The sequence below is a fragment of the Schistocerca piceifrons genome, chromosome 8 (genome assembly GCF_021461385.2).
Source record: "Schistocerca piceifrons isolate TAMUIC-IGC-003096 chromosome 8, iqSchPice1.1, whole genome shotgun sequence".
Classification (NCBI taxonomy): Eukaryota; Metazoa; Arthropoda; class Insecta; order Orthoptera; family Acrididae; genus Schistocerca; species Schistocerca piceifrons.
The window spans coordinates 423853600-423874876 of NC_060145.1; the positions used below are offsets into that span (position 1 = coordinate 423853600).

The 21277-nt window shown below is 42.9% G+C and overlaps 1 protein-coding gene across 1 annotated transcript in view; it reads left to right on the plus strand.

The window, feature by feature from the left end:
- LOC124712413 (transmembrane protease serine 9-like) overlaps nt 1–21277 on the plus strand; it is a 52793-nt gene that overhangs the window by 25332 nt on the left and 6184 nt on the right. Inside the window, exon 3 of the mRNA XM_047242707.1 lies at nt 6287–6455. Within this exon, the coding sequence (XP_047098663.1) occupies nt 6287–6455 (169 nt within the window). The remainder of the gene's footprint in view (nt 1–6286; nt 6456–21277) is intronic.

Genomic DNA, 21277 nt, shown 5'->3' on the forward strand with positions numbered 1-21277 from the left:
TAAGGACAAACACACACACCCACGCCCGAGGGAGGACTCGAACCTCCGCCGGGACCAGCCACACTGTCCACGACTGCAGCGCCTTAGATATGATCAAGTTTTCCTTGAGACGAATGAGTCCCAATATTATTTACGACAATGACGGAAACTGAAGAAATGAATTAAAATTTGTGCCCCAGCCTGGACTTGAACCCAGGTTTCTTTTCTTACTAGGCAGGTGTGTTAGCCATTACATCACCATAGCAGTATAAGTAACACATCTGCATTTACTTTTTTTTTGTTTTACTTTTTTGCGGGAATGACAGGCATAGCTTCACGCCAGGTGCAGACAATGCGGGCAGGGTTCAGAATCCGAGACCTGGCCGCGGCCGCAATGCTTCCCCCCCCCCCCCCCCCCCGCCTGTCACTATGCTGGTCGCTGTCGCTCACATGGACTTGGAACTAGGGTGGCTTTCTTATTTCAAGTATTTTTATTTTTTCACGTTTATTTTTATTTTTTTATTTTCTTAAATTTTTCCTTCATTTTTGTTATTTGCGTTACGAAAAGAAAAGCTTATAGAAAAAACTCCACAATTTTGGGACACGAAGGGAAACAAATTTTTTCCCTAGGAAGAACACAATGAGAGAAGGCTCCACCGAAAAAAAAGGCTAGATAGTTCCTTGGCGATTAAGGGCAAGGTGCAACGCATTTACATATAAAGCACGATAACATGGAAGCCTCTGCCACTTCCAATGAGCATTCACCATGTATTGGCGAAAAATAAGGGGGTCACACGCAGATACATAGTGGTTGTAGTTTCCGAGCAAGCATGCCTTCGAATTAGTCTTGTTCTGAAGAAAAAAAGTCTGGACACAGAAGAAATCCAACCGGAAAAGCAGCTTCAGCTGATCGGGTAAGGAAAGCCAGTTGTCAGCGAGACAATTGAGGCTTCTTCCATCAGGAGAATATAAATGCTAAACACTGTTTCCCACGATATCAATGGCGCGGCCATTTCAACTGGGGAGAGGGATAATGGTGCTCCCCAACCAGAAAGCAATGATCTAGTGATAAGACGTGTCACTGATAAAATGTCAGCTCCCAGAAAACTCATTATAATATAAAAAAATGGTTCAAATGGCTCTGAGCACTATGGGACTTAACATCTGTAGTCATCAGTCCCCTAGAACTTAGAACTACCTAAACCTAACTAACCTAAGGACATCATACACATCCATGCCCGAGGCAGGATTCGAACCTGCGACCGTAGCGGTCACGCGGTTCCAGACTGAAGCGCCTAGAACCGCACGGCCACATCGGCCGGCTATAATATAAAATTCACGTGCCGTAATGTAGAGTTGATCCGGCCAACAAAGGCAAGAAGAATCAGATTGGTTGCTCTAAGACACGTAAATAAGCGATATGTAATAAAACGAGTTGCTCGACTACTTGTTAAAACGGTACGCCATTGATATTAGGAAGTCCCAACCCTGCAAGGGGACGGGGACTTGCAACAACTTCATGCCGAAGTGAAAAATATGACTTTTCCAAAGGAGAGGACCGAATATTTGCGTCAATTTGAGCGCCATCATCGAGGGTAGCGGGAATATTTGTGCAACATAATGCACTTTGCTGTAAATGTAAGAGTCTTAGATCCGCACTTCGTAAAGACGACGTCCATGTTCACAATGGCACCTAAAATTCGATTTTCACCTCCCGCCAATTGAGTGGAGCCATTTTCATCGTACACAGATCCACGGTAATTCCCAACGATTTCTCGCGAGCAACAACGGGCGCTCATGGAATGACAATGTGTTGAAAACCCAGCTATGGTAATAGGGTACATTCCTGTTCACTAAGAGAGAAAACAAAAGGATTACAATAAGTCTTTGAGCAAGGATATGTTATCGACGTGGCGTAGCAATATCATAACATCATCCGCGTACCCTCGTGCCGAGAAGGTTTCTCCCAAAATCTTCCAGCCATTTAAATGAGCAGCAATACGGCGAAAAAGAAGTTCTAAGAACAAGACAAAAAGTGACACGGAGATGGGGCTCCCCTGCGGTGAGCACCGTCGGATGGTGATCTGTGGAGTAAGTTGTCCATTCACTACGACAGATGTGTATACAAGTAAAAAGATTGGAAAATGTCTGACACGCAGTATGATTGAGACCGATCGCCTTGAGCACATGCATCAAGAAACCGTGACCGGCTAAGTCAAATGCCTTATTAAAATAACTAAAAAGCAAGACTCTAGAGACAGAAGTCGCTGCAGCCACCGAGACACCGTCGCGACATTGGACTGCTGTAGTCAGAATCGCGCGCCCAGGCACACAGCTTTGGTGGACAGTAAGAATTTCCTCTAGCAGTATCGACAAACGGCTAGTAACTGCCCGGGTGACAGTTTTGCAATCGAAATTAAGTAGTGTGATAGGGGGGAATTTATCAGTGTCTTGACGTCCGGTTGTCTTCAGAATAAAAACGATTTTACCGATCTTGAAGGCGTCAGGAATCAAATCCCTCCCTCCCCTCCCGTATCACCTGATTTACCAGCGACATATAAGAGGCCAAAAATGTACTTAAAATTCCGTAGGAATAACATCGAGTCCCGGAGATTTTTGCAATGGTGAATGAACAATAAAGCGATATATATCATTGCATTAAAGCCACTTAGAAAGTCATCATTTAATGCGGGAGTAACCACGCAATCGAGGAGAGGAGTATACCCATCAGGGGCGACCGTATCAGTAGCAGAGTCATCATAAAGGTCGGTAAAGTAACTTAGATCGCTGTGGAAATGTCACGTTGGGATGTGAGTATGTGAGCATCGGTGTAAGGGACATGATTCATGCTCGTTTACGACGCGTCCACAACCGAATAAGGTGATGTAAAGAGGTCGGTTCACCCTGTGGGAAGAAGCGGGACTTCGATCGCACCCTGAGTCATTTTAATTGTTCATGGCGGACATCCCTTATCCGTAAACGAGCTTGTCTGGCACCGCCATAAAGTTGATGCAAGACGGAGTAATGAAATTCCTGAGTCCGACGGAGATCTCTTGCAGTCTCAGCGCAGTGGCGTATTAACGCTTTCCGGAGCAGAGGTTTGGCATGCCCTGACCACGATTTCATAAGACAAGGAGAACGGTCCTGCGAACGCAAGCTACGGGCCGAAACCATCCTAACGATAATCTCGAGGGAAGGATCCTTTAAGAGGGATGTGTTCAGCATTCAGGGGAGGCGATACAGTTTTACTGGTTGCGGTTCGTGGTTTTAAAGTTACAGCTAAGGCACAATGATCAGTGAAACAAGCGGGTATCACGTCTATCGGTAACAGCTGTCCACATGGAGTGTCGTGAAGACGAAAGTGATCGAGTCGGCTCCTGGAAGTAGCTGCAAAATGCGTATACCTGACGAGAGTAGGATTTAGACAGATCCACGCATCTCTAATTTTTGAAGAACGCAGCAAGTCGTCTAGTTCCTTGTGATTTAAAATTAGGGTTCTGATCCACAGGTCGCAAGGCACAATTAAAATCTCCGCCTAACAGAAGTTTCTGCGGAGTTTAGCGAAATAAATAAACTATATTCTGTTTATAAAGAAGCACGCCATCCGTGGATCGACCAGATCCTGAAGGGTTATAAACAATAATTAAAGTAAGGTCACAAAAAGTGCAGTCTATTCTTCGGCCGTTATTAAGAACTTCGAAATCAATCAGGAGTATTCCCTCTCTGTAAAATAACGCAGGAACCACATTAAAGAAGGTAGAAAAACCAGGAACAGAAAAATTTTCAAATAACACTTCTTAAAAAGTATCACGCCTGCACCTGAATCGTAAATTGTTGCAGCGCCGCAAGTCTAAGCTCGGAACTTCCGTTCACATTCGAGGTACGAAAGGTACAGGCCTGCATGCACTGATCATCAAAACTATGGTGTTGATTACTTGCAAATGACGGCTAACAGTTCATGTCAACGGATGAATTTGAAAGTAAAGAGGTGTTCCCTCTCTTCCCCCATCTTTCTGTTTTTTATGTCGCGCGCTCGAAAATGTTGTTTGTTGTGACTGTGCAGGAAGGCGATGATAATGTCCGGTGTGTGGGGCGCTCAACTGCGCGGTCATCAGCGCCCGTACAAAGTCCCCTGACACAGTCAAATCTAGCCACTGTCACGATTGATAATGATGGAATGATGAGGACAACACAAACACCCAGTCCGCGGGCGGAGAAAATCCCCAATCTGGCTGGGAATCGAACCCGGGACCCCGGGCATCGTAAGGGGGGGGGGTGGAGGGCTCTGCTGAAATTCAGTATCAGGTACAGAGGGTACATCCCACTCTTCCACTGGTGGGCAGTGCGGCTGTTTGGAATCAGCGGAAAAGGAAACTGACGGTAAGTCTTTTGCCGTCCGCAAATGTGCCGCTGGCGCACTTGGGCCGATCTGGTTCTGATCAGCAGCGGCTTGTAGCGTGCTTTGTCCATCCGCGGGCGAAGAAAGGGTGGTAACGCCTTACATACTCAGGGATGTCTGCCAAGTCCGTATATACAGTACGGAGTGATACATGCTCGTTTGCGACGCGTCCGCAACCGGATGTGGTATCCTACACGAGCCTAAGATCGGAAATGCGCTAGGACCATCACGGAACGGGAAGCCTTGCCACTCAGAAACGTGGTTAGGCACAATTGGCTGTCACTTGGGGAACCAGATCCGCTAAAGCTAGCTTTTAACGTCGTTCATAAGTGGATTTTAAGACCGTGACAAGGCGCGTACCATTTGTACCGAAGTATCCACTCTCATTACATATAAAACAGGTCCCTTCTTGTTCTGTGTATATTATATGTATCCAGTAACCACCCACCTGGAAATAAGAGGGAATATTCCGTTTGATCACCATGTCCACAGATCGAACTCCGCTATCAACTTGTACAAGATGTTGAGCGGATCAGCATTCCCGCCGTATACTCCGTCAAACGGAAGCAGGACGGTCTTGAGGAGACTGTCATCAACTTACAAGGTTAAACACCGTAACATTCGTATATTCTACCTCCTCGTGCGCCAGAATAGCTATGCTATTAGTGCATCGCGATGAGTGAAAAAGACTTATTGTCCGTGCCACAAAAGGAATCTGTCAACCTGAACTTAACATAAAACACATACGATTCGGAACCGAAGTAAGCCGAGTGAAACAGTTCAGAAATGACCTTGATCGTATCTACAAGCCAATAGAGAATTTCTAACGAACTCGGCTGAACCTGAGGCGTGGACATGTCAAAACTAAAACGGACAGTACCTGTGCATGGAATGTTCCTGGGAGCCATGGTGGGCATGACGGCGCAAGACAATGCCACGTCAGAATGGAATGACAAACTCTAGACGCCGAGAGACAAACAACGATGTGACACTCACGACTCACGCGACACTGAGGATAAACAAAGATGCTCTCGCAATGCGACAATAGAGGCGGGGACGGGGGGAACCTTCCCGCCCGGCGTGAGAAGTGGTAATGATTAGCCTGTGTGGATCACGCTAGTCCATTGCTCTCCCTAACACAAACATCAGTTCACTCCTTCAGCTTATTTTCCCCTTTCTTAAATCGTCACAGTTGCCGAGGATCTCCGGTACTGGAATAGAGTCTATTGGATCCTACACGACTGCTGTCGTTCTGAATGGAAATTTGCAATACTGTTGCCAATCTTGGTACGTCGTGGGGTGGTTCGATACATGACACCACAGGGTCAATAGACGAACTACTGGGAAACAAAACTGTGTATCTAAATCGTAAATAAAACCATCCATGGACTCGCATTCGGGAGGTCGACGGTTCAATCCCGCGTCCGGCCATTCTGATTTAGGTTTTCCGTGATTTCCCTAAATCGCTCCAGGCAAATGCCGGGATGGTTCCTTTGAAAGGGCACGGCTGACGTCCTTCCCCATCCTTACCTAATCCGATGAGACCGATGACCTCTCTGTTTGGTCTCTTCCCACAAACAACCCAACCCAAAACCCTCCAGCATTAAGAAATACGTGTTGCATTTTTTAATGGGTAGTTTTCATAGTAATTAGTAACTTACGTAATCAGAGTTACAGTGTTATGAAATAGTGATAACAGTAATGGTCATTTAAAAATAATTTAGTTTCGTGATCGAAACACAATCAGAAACTATTATTTTTACCCCTCAGAAAATGTAAATTTACTGTTCAGAGCGTAATTACCCCAAAAAAGTGGGAACTACTTCCCTACTGATCCCTGTGGCGCAACCCAGCTTATCTGTTGGGCTCTAAAGGCTAGAGCTGGATCGGCGTGTGGGCTGGTGACAGGAAAGACCGGACGCTGATGAAGGTGGACCTGCAGCTGGTGGACACGGAAGAGTGTTCGGAGACGCTGCATCGCCACCTGCGCGAGAACACCCACATCTGCACGTACACCATCGACAAGGACGCCTGCCAGGGGGACTCGGGCGCCGCGCTCCTATGCCACGGGGTCCAGGTGAGTCAGCGTCGCGGGCAAAGCCGCCGTGCGAGGCCCACGAGGAAGAAAGGCCGCGGCGCGTACGTCACGAAGATAGTCCTAAACTATCTCGTTCACTAAGCTCAGCATACAAAATGCGTTTCTAAACCTACACTACTGGTCATTACAATTGCTACAACAAGAAGAAATGCGTTGGAGAATATATTATAAGCAAATTTGGGTGCATAGATCCTGACAAATCAGTACCCATAACAACCACCTCTGGCCAGAATAACGGCCTTGATACGCCGGGGCATTGAGTGAAACAGAGATTGGATGGCGTGTACAGGTACAGCTACCCATGCAGCTTCAACACGATACCACAGTTCATCAAGAGTAGTGACTGACGTATTGTGACGAGCCAGTTGCTCGGCCACCATTAACCAGACGTTTTCAATTGGTGAGAGATCTGGAGAATGTGCTGGCCAGGGTAGCAGTCGAACATTTTCTGTATCCAGAAAGGCCCGTACAGGACCTCCACCATGCGGTCGTGCATTATCCTGCTGAAATGTAGGGTTTCACAGGGATCGAATGAAGGGTAGAGCCAAAGGTCGTAACACATCTGAAATGTAACGTCCACTGTTCAAAGTGCCGTCATTGCGAACAAGAGGTGAGCAAGACGTGTAACCAATGGCACCCCATACCATCACGCCGGGTAATACGCCAGTATGGCGATTACGAATACACACTTCCAATGTGCGTTCACCGCGATGTCGCCAAACACGGATGCGATCATCATGATGCTGTAAACAGAACCTGGATTCATCCAAAAAAATGACGTTTTGCCAATCGTGCACCCAGGTTCGTCGTTGAGTACACCATGGGAGGCGCTCCGGTCTGTGATGCAGCGTCAAGGGTAAACGCAGCCACGGTCTCCGAGCTGATAGTCCATGCTGCTGCCAACGTCGTCGAACTGTTCCTGCAGATGGTTGTTGTCTTGCAAACGTCCCCATCTGTTGACTCAGGGATAGAGACGTGGCTGCACGATCCGTTACAGCCATGCGGATAAGATGCCTGTCATCTCGACTGCTAGTGATACGAGGCCGCTGGGATCCAGCACGGCGTTCCGTATTACACTCCTGAACCCACCGATTCCATATTCTGCTAAAAGCCATTGGATCTCGACTAACGCGAGCAGCAATGCCACGATACTATAAACCGGAATCGCGATAGACTATAATCCGACCTTTATCAAAGTCGGAAACGTGAAAGTACGCATTTCTCTTCCTTACACGAGGCATCACAACAACGTTTCACCAGGCAAATCCGGTCAACTGCTGTTTGTGCATGAGAAATCGGTTGGAAACTTTCCTCATTGTAACACGTTGTAGGTGTCGCCACCGGCGCCAACCTCGTAGGAATGCTCTGAAAAGCTAACCATTTTCATATGACAGCATTTTCTTCCTGTCGGTTAAATTACGCGTCTGTAGCACATCTTCGTGGTGTAGCAATTTTCATGGCCAGTAGTGTATTAACTCGCAGCTGGGCATGTAAGTACTTACGAGAATTACATCTTCCACAGGAATTTGCTATTATGAAATCTTACTGATTAACAGTACCACAGAAAAATTTAATTTAAGATCAATACTCGATATAAATGGTATAACGGCTTGTTTACGGCATTTAGTCTTTTCTGCTTAAAAGTACTCATTACATGCTGGAAGTGGTACCTTATGCAACTGATCATTTTAGCATGATTTTATTTTATTGTACGCCAGTACAGCCGTAACAAATCATAAGTAGACCCACGGACTTCTCATCATTGTAGGACTAATAACAGTAAGATTCCATAATAGCAGATTCCTGTAGAAGATTCAGTTTTCGTTTGTACGGGCACGCCTAGTTACGAGTTAACAGGTGTAGAAACGTAGTTTGTCTGCTGCATTGAGCGAGCGAACGAGCGCAAGGCTACCTTCGTGACGTCCGCGCCGCGGCCTGTCTTTCTCGTAGGCCCTCGCCGTGTTGGCTAGTGTCCCGTGACGTGCACAGCTCCACATCACGCGGTACCCCCTCCCACCTTCACACATACAACACAGTACATACAAAGCACTGCCGTCCCTATAACACATTATCTTCTTCAACTCTGAAAATGCCTATGCCGGATTGAATGTTGAATAGAATATCAATAATTCATAAGACCTTCTAGCAAATTCAACGCTTGCCTTACACTAACGGGCGAGGCTAATGTGCAAATTTAATCCTGAATGTGTTACATACTGAAACGTCCCCTTTGAACAATTATACATGACTGTGCTTAAACTGACACACAATATTTTGTTAGCGCAACGCAATCTGACTTTCAAAATTCCCTACAAAAGAATGGCCCTGACTAACATTAAACTATACCTTTCACAAATCACTTACCTCACAAAAATCTTCGCTGCTCAAGCTACTGCAATACAGCGAGCGCCACTACTGCCAGCTAAATAAAAGATTCAAACTATGGAAGGCACTAACTACTGATAGGGATAGTTAGCAAATGAAAGCTATTAATAGAGAACAAACAATGTATTTACCTTGATATCATCATATATAAATATAGCAGTTCATGACAAATTTCAAAACTCCGCCATCTCTCTCCCCACATCCACCACTGCTGGCGGCTCACCTCCAACTGCGCAACGCTACGCGCTGTTCATATCCAGCTGCCGCTGCCCAACACTACAATGGCGAGTATTACAACAATGCAAAGCAGCCACAGACTGCACACAGCACAGCCAGTGATTTTCATACAGAGGTGGCGCTACCAATAAAAAAACCTAAACAGCCTACTTACATAGCCCCCATGCTCCCCACAAAAAATTTTACAAATTGGATTGGGCAGTGGCCAATACAGATTTGAAAAAAAAATTTTCATAATTACAATAACAAAGAAATCAAATGCACACACTTATTGATACAATGTTGGTCAAAAGCTAAAAATTTCTCACAGTCCATAAAGACAGTCCAGATTGTTCATCACAGTAAAAATGCAGAGTTTTTCTCAAAGTCTGAGCAGTAAAAGAAAATGCACACAGAAGTAGTGGATTTCCATGCAGTCTTGAAGAAGTAGTGTTGTCCTTCCAACGGAAAGACAGTGCTGACTCTTGACATGCATACAGGTAATGGGCCACAACAGAGCAAACCCACAGCAGAGTCAGTCGAAATTTTGAAGAGTATTGGTAGGTGGGTCATCACAGAGCAGACCCACTGTAGTCCTGGTAGAGATTACGGTATTGGTGGGCCACCAGAGGTGCAGACCCACTGCAGTCCTTGTAGAAATAATGGTATTGATGGATCATCAAAGATGTAGACCCACTGTAGTCCTTGTAAAGATAGCCAGCAGCCATCTGTTGTGACTGTGCAGGTGCACAATCACCATTGAAGAGTTTTGCGGATAATATAGCAAGTCCATAAACCACCACTTGTGCACTCACAAAGTTTTCGGAACTGTCCTTAGGACCAACAATGCTGTTATCCAGTCCCTTGCTGAATTATTAACACACGTGCAAACACTAACAGTCCCTACTTCTCACATATTGTCCATATACTATGAACAACAGAAACGTGTGCAGTGAAATGTAACTTACAAGTTAATAATATGATGAACTGGTGTAAATTACAATTTTATAACATAAGAATACAATTACAAAGGTACAAAATACATCATTAAAGAACATAACAATACAGATAACATTTGTAGTAAAACAGGCGTTACAAAAGAATAGAAATAGACATATACGTCAGTGTTACAGGAATTATGACATGAGTACATACATAAAAGATCAGAATAACTTTCGAAACATCAACTTCACACATGAGCATTAACACAAAACAGAATAAATAATGTCTAAACATCTTTACAAAGTAAATAACACATTATTAATGCCAATTGTATTTGAGGATAACAGTATTCCTCATCATAGTGAATGTAACTTAGTATTAGAAGAGAAAAAAGTTCTATGAAACAGTACACAGAGACAGGAAGAAAACAAATACACAAGGGTACACAAACATATAGTGGGATAACACAAAAGGGAAAGGACAGGGTTTGTTTTACTGCAGTATTTTGCATGGAGATCTCCCTTTGTTCATCATTATTCCCAAAAAGTCCTATCTAAGCCTACTTTCTGTATTCTGTTCATATTTCTTTCAAAATAATTATTTCTGATTGTACAATACTCATTTGGGCCCAAATCTTTTTCATATAACTTCGCAATGCATTCTTTACCTATTCTCCATAGTCAGTTTCTTATATAGTCTACCCCCTCTTAAGCTAACTTAAATCTACTGAGCTCAGATGCTAAACTAAGGGACGAGGCAATGCAGCAGCACATAAAACAATTAATATAAACAGCAATGAAAAAAAATGGAAAATCGCAAAGCAAGCTACAGTAAATATAAATTACCAAGCAATTCAACATTACAACTAATATGAGGCAATGCGCAGCAAACAAAAAAATAAATCTGGCTTAGCAGAGTAACACAAATTAAAGTTCAGTAGCACTATGCCTGGCAAACAGCAGCTTATATCTAAACATGACATAGCTCAAGCAGAAAAAATAGTACACTAAAGATAACAATGCAGATAAGGGAAATGTATAATCACATCTTAATGTCCAAGTAATTAAAGTGGTGCACCACAAATTATTCTACAAAAGAAATTACCAAGTACTTGAAAAGAAAATTATAGATGCAGTTACTGCTATTAGTCCCTTCTTATTGTTCTCTCCATTCCAAGAGCTCCTTTTTCGAAGAATGTGGATCAAAAAATAATTATTTAATAAATCTGTTGACAGAAAGTGTTCACATTAGCAAATGCATTTAAGTTTATTTTATAAAACCAATGCTGCAACACAGCTGGAAACCAGATATTAAACAAAATGAGCAATCTCTTAACTACAAAGATAATAGATGTAAAATGTTTCTAATCATTTCATTAGGCATTTTAGTAAATATCATAAATTATGAGCTCCACAGTATGCTTTCAACAAGGAAATGTCAATAGCGAGGACAATGGCCTTCCCATTCTGTTTTTCTACCTGTGCTTCTGATGAGGCACTCACTAATGACTTGTTCTCCCGGCATCTGACACAGCTGCGTGCCCACGACGCATTACGTGCAGGTGGTCACTTAACTTTCTTACGGAAATATTTACGACTGCAGTTTTCGCTACTGTGACAGTCTCATATACAAAATTTCACGGGTCGAGAATTTGCGTTGCAAATGTGTAGAAACAAAACCCTATAAATATAACAGTGTCCAAAAAATTTTCGCCGGCATTGTGATATATTCAAACATTTACACACATTTCATAACTCTTAAAGTACGGTTCTTGGTTTCCAACAACCTTTTCCACAAATCAGAGTCCCTAATCACTACTCATTATTCCTTACCTTATTCGTCGACACTTCTTCAATATTTCATCATAACAGCTACGTGGCTTAATCAAATAACTCATATAGCATCAGCCTATTAATCATAAACATACCTCAGCAGCATAATACACATCGTCGTCGTAATAATAACATCATAACACCTCAGTCAACTCTCAAAATCGTCGTAGCTTCCTCCAATAATTTCAAAACCTAAAAGAAATTCTCTGCTCATTTCAATAGTGTTATCTACCTCAAACGTACTTTAAAATCATGCTCCCTTACCAAATACATCATTCAAAGCTCTCATAGTATCACAATGATTCCGAAAAAATGTGAACCGTTTACAAAGTACAGACAAAATACAGTTTCATAAGTGTGAAGTTACCCAACTGTGTATTGCGTAAACATGTGTCACTGATGTAGTAAAAAAATGTTTATCTCTCAGTTAAATGATCAGATAGCTGTGTAATTTGTGTGTTAGGGAAATATGGTACCGATGTGTAAAGTTGTATAAGCAAATACCATATTAGCTAGGGTTCCTTGTGGTTGCCACACACATGGTACACAAAGTAAGCGTGTACCCCCTGAGGATCTGTGTAATTACGTAAACATCTGTCACTGATGTAGTAAAAAAAATGTTTATCTCTCAGTTAAATGATCAGATAGCTGTGTAATTCTGTGTTGGAGAAATATGGTACCGATGTGTAAAGTTGTATAAGCAAATACCATATTAGCTAGGGCTCCTTGTGCTTGCCAAACACATGATACACAAAGTAAGCGTGTACCCCCCGGAGGATTAATGTAATTATACCCTCAGGTGTTACAGATTATTGCAATTGAATAAAATGTATCACGGAAAACTTTCTTTGTAATTCAAAAATCTTTAAAAATAAATGTTTTAAGTACAAAATTAATCACTCAAATACGTGTACTGTAGCACTAAATGTGCGTCTTGTTGCAACATAATCTGTGTGGAAGTGTTGTAGTTATAGTCCTCTGAAAGCTAAGTTCTGCAGAAGTCAATGTACTTACCTCATAATACACAAAAGTGAAATGCTTTGCGTATAAATGTCTTAGTTATTACGCTTATTGCCGTGATGAGGAAAGTACTGTGCTGTAACGTATTGTTGTGCTACGGAAAAGGCAGTCTCATTGTAGCTATGCCACAAAAGTTACTACTAAAACCTGTTTTACTTTCCAGAATAAAACAGAAAACTGTGCAGACATAAAACAGATATAGCGTAAAAGCAACATTGTAAATTGTCACTCATTAGTAGCGTCGTGATAAAATGGTGTATCTGTCACATAAACTAATCACTCTGTCGTCTGGTATCTCACAGAATGTACTTTAAACACAGAATGTATTTTCAAGTATACCAAAATGTTGCATTAAAATCTCATTAGCAGTACTGGTAAATGTTCTAAGTATGTAAGCCTTATAGTCGTTCCATAATCGTGCAACTAACAAGCAAGAATGTACACACACAATAACACTGTGACGTCTGTTCACTACAACAATGCATTCGTCATTTCTGTTTCAATAAGTTCTCTTGGTTCTTGACTGGATATTTAACTTCAAACATTGTTGCATGTTAACAGATTCTAAGTCTGACAAGCATACTAGTAATGTGAAGTGAAAAGTTTTATGGCAGTGACAAAGTTAAAAAGCAGATTATCTTTCAATAAACGGTTTTACATGTGAAATGTGGTGTAAACCTTTACTCTTTCTAGTACGCAGAGTTTCAACTTCGACGCAATTATCATACGGTATACGTCGGTAAAGAACACTGGAATTTTTCTCAAGGTTAGCTTCTATGTTATTTTTCTCTGAGCCAGCCGGTGCACGTGGGTGCCTGCGGCGCGAGTCATTGTCTGTCTCTTTGTTGGCGCGCGTTGTTATTGGGATTAGGAGACCTAACTTCTACAAATTCACCGTGACGAGAGGGCCCTGCTCTGTTTGAATCCCGCCAGTTCTGATGCAATTCAGGTCTGTCGTTACGATCATATCGTCTGTCGTCATGTCGGTAGATTCCATAGTTTCTTTCTTGTCGGTCACATGGTGGAGAATTTCTCCCTGAATCGTAACTGCGCGCTGGTCCGTTGCGTCTAAAGTTATTCTGTCTCCCTTGATAGTATTTATTTTGGTTCCCATATTGTCTGTTTCTTTTATTGTCTCTGTGATAGTCATTACCACGGAGAGGTGATCTTTCCCTGTAGTTATTACTACTCTGCCAACGGTTGTCATATAGGTGGTGTCTGTTTTGGTCACGATTTGTGTTGTGAGAATAGCCTTGTCGTGTCAAGTTATTGCTTCTTTCATAGCGGAATTGCGACGCATGTGACCTGTAATTGTTGTGTTCCTGGTTTCACATTCCGCGATTGTCAGTGTCAATTTCTAATTCTTGTAAGAGTCCCTGAAATGCTTCAGTGTCGTCTTTGCAACGTCCTGCTAAAATAATATGTCGCAAATGTTCAGGCAGTTTGATTAAGCAAATGCGGATGAGTTCTGAGGGGCTGTATGGGTTTGACAGGTACTGATTCTTGTGCAACATGTCTTCAAAATGTTTCACAAGACTGGAAAATTCAGATTGTTCGAAATGTTTCATCATTATGATGCTATGTTTTACTCGGTCTTGTGTAGCTTGAGACCAATATGCTGAGAGGAAGGCATGGTAAAATTCTCCTTCACAGTGGCAATCGTGAATGACCGATCACATTCTTACAGCTGGTTCATTCTCTAAGTAGCCACACATAAATTCTAATCTGTGTTCTAACGACCAGTTGGGAGGAAAACAATGAGAGAATTGATGGAGCCATGCTTGTGGATGAATGTCGTTTCCAGAATTCTTAAATGTTTTGAATTTACGTGTAGTAATGAACAGCTTATAGTCAAAATCATCATGTCGACGAGTCGCATATCGGTCATTGTTACGTCGTGTCGGCGGTTCCATCTCAAAATTCGGTGCACCTTGCCAATTTCTTTCATAATTTCCGAAATGCCCTGTGTTATTATTTTGTGGCTTTTCCGTATTTCTAAGTTCCTCTTCCTGTGTTGGAGCGCGAGTGTCCTCTGAAATATGAAATTTTTGTATTACCTGTGTCAGCTGATCTTGTACTTCCCGGATTTCTCTTTTGTACTGTGTATTGATTTGATTTTGATTCTGTTTGAATTTTCTAATTTGTTCATACTCTTCTGTGTCAGTGAAGGCTACAGGTCTTGTGTCACTCAGATCATCATCTACCTTTGTAGATAAGTTAGTGACCTGATCCGAAAGTTCGGCTACTTTCTCCGATAGTGAACACATTTCCTCAGTGTGTTTTTCTGAACCAAGTTTCAGAGTGTCCATTTGTGTTGAAATCGAATCTACTGTGTCCTTTAAGTTTTCCTGAGTTTTTGCAAGTTGCGTAACCGAATCGGTAGATGCAACTGAGCCAATTTTAGCCCACAAGGTCTCATGATTTTCATGAACAATGGTTTGCCGATCTTTTATGGCTGCTTCGTGATTCTGTAATGCATTTTCATGCCGCGAAAAAATAGGTTGAAAATGCTCACAAATTTGTGTTTTTACGTCATTACAGACTTTTTGACATTTCGATTCAATGTTATGTAGCTCACTAGTTAAATCTTCACGTGTTTGTTCAAGTGTGGTGTCTAACTTTTGAAGATTTTGTCCCATTGCGTCTAACTGTTGCTGTGTTTGTCTCTGATTTTGTTCCATTGTGTCTAACTTTTTAAGATTTTGTTGCACTGTGTCTAACTTTTTAAGATTTTGTCCCATTTGTCTCTGATTTAGTTCCATTTGTTGCATTAATTGCAATAATAATGTATTAATGTCTGGAATCTGTTTCTCTACGCTTTTCGGCAGTGCATTTGCACCGGCAACATTCACATTTTGACAAGCAGAAAATGTGTCTTGACTTATTTGAGAAAACGGTGATAACCCAAAACCTGAATCTACAGTATTTGCGAAATTGTGTCCTGTCATTTCGGATTCCTGAGGCGAGCTGTTGCCGACCGATCGATCGATAATGCTTCCCTGTTCACTACCTGTTTCACTGTCTACACCATTGTTTGCAGCCCGCTCCATTTCCCCATGCACAATTACCAAATTACTACTTTGAACATCAGTTAATTCATTACTCGGTGGCGCTAACACACTGCTTTCATTTTCACTGTCATTTCTCAGTTTACTTTGGAGCCTAGTATTACGTTTTTCCCACGCCATTATTGCCACAGTATTTCACACGACAACACAGAAAAACACAATTTGAAGATCAAAAATAAGAGAACACATTCACATAGCACTGAAAATAATATCTAGTTAATTGCAGCTGCGAAATACTTGGTGCAAATCTACATGCATGCCACAACTGTTTTACTGTACAACAATGAAAGACTGCAACTACAAAGGAGATTTTCTCTACAATTACGCGCTAGCAATAAACAATAGCTACACTAATTACACAAACTACAAGAAAAAATCAGAAGATTCCAGTGAGGTATCCTCGGCTAAGGGTCGACATATGAAACGTCCCCTTTGAACAATTATACATGACTGTGTTTAAACTGACACACAATATTTTGTTAGCGCAACGCAATCTGACTTTCAAAATTCCCTACAAAAGAATGGCCCTGACTAACATTAAACTATACCTTTCACAAATCACTTACCTCACAAAAATCTTCGCTGCTCAAGCTACTGCAATACAGCGAGCGCCACTACTGCCAGCTAAATAAAAGATTCAAACTATGGAAGGCACTAACTACTGATAGGGATAGTTAGCAAATGAAAGATATTAATAGAGAACAAACAATGTATTTACCTTGATATCATCATATATAAATATAGCAGTTCATGACAAATTTCAAAACTCCGCCATCTCTCTCCCCACATCCACCACTGCTGGCGGATCACCTCCAACTGCGCAACGCTACGAGCTGTTCACATCCAGCTGCCGCTGCCCAACAGTACAATGGCGAGTATTACAACAATGCAAAGCAGCCACAGACTGCACACAGCACAGCCAGTGATTTTCATACAGAGGTGGCGTTACCAATAAAAAAACCTAAACAGCCTACTTACAATACTTACCTTCTGCCGATGATCTCTAAAGAAAAAGTCCTCATTGAGCAGGGGAAGAGCTAGAAAACGACCCACCACGAAGGAATTATCCGAATGGGGCGGAAATCGGTAGATGTGATGTACATGTTCAGACAAACAAGTGATTAAAATTTCAGAAAAAAAGGATGGTTTATTTTAGAGAAACAACTTCACAAATTGAGAAAGTCAATAACACATTGGCTCATGTCTGGTTCTAATACACACATCAAAAAGTTTTGCATCACGCCAGTTCCCAGAACTCCTGAAGATATATGTTGACTATCGATATTGTATCACAGACATAGTCCCTTTGACTGTTCAGAGGTGTCACTAAACTCGTCCAAATATGTAAACAACCACGCATGAGCAGCGCCTATTAGACGGATGGGGTCCGACAGCCGATCAGTTCCAGTCATTCCACCAGGAAGGAGGTACACGGCTCATGTTGTCTGTAGTTCAACCATGCCAAGACGGTGAATACCGCAGTTCGATCGCGTCCGCATTGCTACTTTGCGCCAGGAAGGACTCTCAACAACGGAATTATTCAGGCGTCTCGGAGTGAACCAAAGCGATGTTGTTCGGACATGGTGGAGATGCAGAGAGACAGGAACTGTCCATGGCACGCCTCGATGAGGCCGCCCAAGGGCTACTACTGTAGTGGATGACCGCTACCTACGGATTATGTGCGGAGGAACCCTGACAGCGACACCACCATGTTGAATAATGATTTTCGTGCTGTCACAGGACGTCGTGTTACGATTCAAACTGTGCGTAATATGCTACATGATGCGCAACTTCAGTCCCGACGTCCATGACGAGGTCCATCTTTATAACCACGACACCATGCAGCGCGGTACAGGTTTACCCAACAACGTGTCGAATGGACCACTCAGGACTGGCATCACGATTTCTTCACCGAAGAGTGTAGAAAATACCTTCAACCAGACAATCGTCGGAGACGTATTTGGAGGCAACCCAGTCAGGCTGAATGCCTTAGACACACTGCCCAGCGAGTGCAGCAAGGTGAAGGTTCCCTGATGTTTTGGGGTGGCATTGTGTGGGTCGACGTACGCCGCTGGTGATCATGGAAGGCGCCGTAACAGCTGTACGATACGTGACTGCCATCCTCCTACTCATAGTGCAACCATATCGACAGCATACTGGCGAGGCATTCGTCTTCATGGACGACAATTCGCGCCCCCATCATGCACATCTTGTGAATGACTTCCTTCAGGATAACGACATCGCTCAGATAGAGTGGCAGCCTGTTCTCCAGACATGAATCCTATCGAACAAGCCTGGTATAGGTTGAAAAAGGGCTGTTTATGGACGACGTGACCCACCAACCACTCTGAGGGATCTACGCCGAATCGCCGTTGAGGAGTGGAACAATCTGGACCAACAGTTCCTTGATGAACTTGTGGATAGCATGCCACGACGAATACAGCCAAGCGTCAATGCAAGAGGACGTGCTACTGGGTATTAGAGGTACCGGTGTGTACAGGAATGTGGACCACGACGTCTGAAGGTCTCGCTGTATTGTGGTACAACATGCAATGTGTGGTTTTCATGAGCAATAAAATGGGCGGAAATGATGTTTATGTTGCTCTCTATTATAGGTTTCTGTACAGGTTCGAAAACTCTCGGAAACGACGTATGCAAAACATTTTTTGATGTGTGTACACAGAGTTATTCGGCTTGGCATTGACTGATAGAGATATATAGCCAAATTGTGTCCTATTGGCGTTTTGAAGTGTTCTTGCCCATATACTCCAAATGTTCTCAACTGCAGAACGATCAGCCATCTTCACTGGCAAGGGTAGTGTTTAACAAACACGACGAAATGTAATAGAAACCCTTCTCCCATGTGGGTGGGAATTATCTTGCTGAAATGTAAGTGTAGGATGCCTTAAAGGCCAACAGAACGGGGCGTAGAAAATCGTCGACGTACCTCTTGCTGTAATGGTGCGCAGATGACGACAAAAAGGGTCTTGCTATGAAATAAAATGGCACTCCAGACCATCACTCCTTTTTGTCGGGCCATAAACCAGCGACAGACTGGTTGATATCCGACTTCTGTCTGGGGCATCTCCAGGAGCGCCTTCGCTCAGTTATAAGCGAGACTTATCACTCAATCCATTTCTACTCCATTTAAAGAGATTCCAGACCGAATGTTTGTGTCCAGAGGTCAACCCCTTTCCTGTGAGCTGGCTATTAATGAATGGTCCTTGTGGACACTGAAAGTCCAGTTGCAAGTTGGATCGATGATGATGATGATGAATCCATGGTTGTGAGTGCCTTTCTGACGACTGCCCGGTCATCTCGTTCTGTGATCTCTCTAGGTCGACTGCTTCCTTCTTGACACTGCGTCGGACTATGGTTCACCCATCCCTGGTTACATCGTCAACAGTAACGTTCCTCCTACGAGTATGCAAATGCCGAGCGATTGGCTGGTAGTCCAACCGACGTCTTTGAGCTCAACTATACATCGTGTACAAATGTCATTTTGTGATCAATTTGCATAATTCCTTCGTGGTGTGTGATTTTTTGTCCTAGAGTGTATACACGAATGAAGGCATGTTGTTCAGTCTTAATTGAGATTTATTTTCCTTCAGGTACTGCTCGATTTTCAGTTGCGTATTTGCCCAAAATAATCCTCAAATGAAACAAAGTCACATTTTTCAACTCAACAGGACATTATATAAGATTTCCCAATCGTACACGCAACAACACTGAATAGTCACTACGTGGCACAACCCTAACAATACAGACTGAAGAGACCAGCAACTGAGCACTGATGAGCATTTAAAAGACAAATGACATACATCATCCGCACTGAACATCTAAGAAATATAAGAACAAACTGAAATAACTGTCTTGATTTTGAAGTGTTCAGTCAATATTTATAGCTTTTGGATGCCCGCCAGAATATTCTGGGTACCTCTGGTTTTCAAATAAGTATAAACTTTGACAAAATTATAGTTTTTTTGTGTGGAAAATCAAAGAAGTATAACAATAGATGTTTTAAATAAGATGTAATGTCCCAGAATGCGGTCGCAGGTTCGAATCCTGCCTCGGGCATGGATGTGTGTGATGTCCTTAGGTTAGTTACGTTTAAGTGGTTCTAAGTACTGATGACCTCAGCAGTTAAGTCCCATAGTGCTCAGAGCCATTTGAACAATTTGACTTCACCTATTGTGGTCGTGGAAATACCGGAAGGCTCTCTCCGCATATGTGATGGTGTTAAGGCCGTTAACGTCCAGGTCATTGTCGATCGTTTCCTGCATGGAGGACCTGTTTTCCAAGTTACAAAGCGGCGTCTGTTATAATAATGTCGATTTGTTGGTGGCATACTTACAGCTATCAATTATTCAAAAAAACAGTCACAATCGCATTATTTATTTTGCCGCCAACCGGTTTCTACCCGCGTTGGGGTCATCTTCAGGGCAACTTACACCATTTGGTCGCTCGCTGGAGTCGTCACCCTGCCTGTGCATGGTTGATTATAAGTAAATTAATCGCTGTTTATCCCCATACAACTATGATGTCTAGAAAATTAATACTTACAGTTGCTGCTGCACCCTCAATCTCGGGATCTACTGGTGTTCAACTCACCCGTTGGCCTCTAGATGTATAACAGACCGGCCTTTAGTATTTCTAACGTGTTAGCGATCTTCCAGATTTGTTTGGTGCAGCCAATGCAGCACATTCCTTCATGTTGCAGTTATTTAGTGACATCAGAGTGGCAGGGGCCTCAACCAGTGAAAACCTTCAGAACCTGCAGTCTTTATTTTCTCGGTTAAAAGAAGATGGGATCTAGAGAAACTTCTATAAACGTAAATTTTTCCGAAAGTCTGTTGAGTAACTCGGGTTTATCATTAGCAAACGGGGCATGAGTCCTACCAAGCACGCCCGTGCCATATAAAGCTATTGCGGCCGTTCATTCTCCATGCGAAAAAATTGGACGTTGCGAAAATTGGGAATTTGCGACGGTACACGCTCCCCAACCGTTCAACGCACTGTGAAAAACAGGAGCTCTATTGTGAACACCGCGACGCTGCTTCTTCCGCACTTAAACGAGTCTTCCAGTCGGGGTCGTGCCTCATAGTGTTTTCACCAGGGAAGCCTCTTGTTCTAGGCACAGATGCGACGCGGCGGTCCTGACCCACAAGGAGGAGGAACATCGTATTGCTCTTGCTGTCAGGACGCTCAGTGCTGACCAACACAACTACCCCAGGCTGAAAACGAGGCTTTTCAGACCTCTCTACATGGCGTCAAATTCCTGCTGCTGACCATTCACAAGCCATTACTGTCATTGTTTGGGCCACGTTATAGCCTCTTG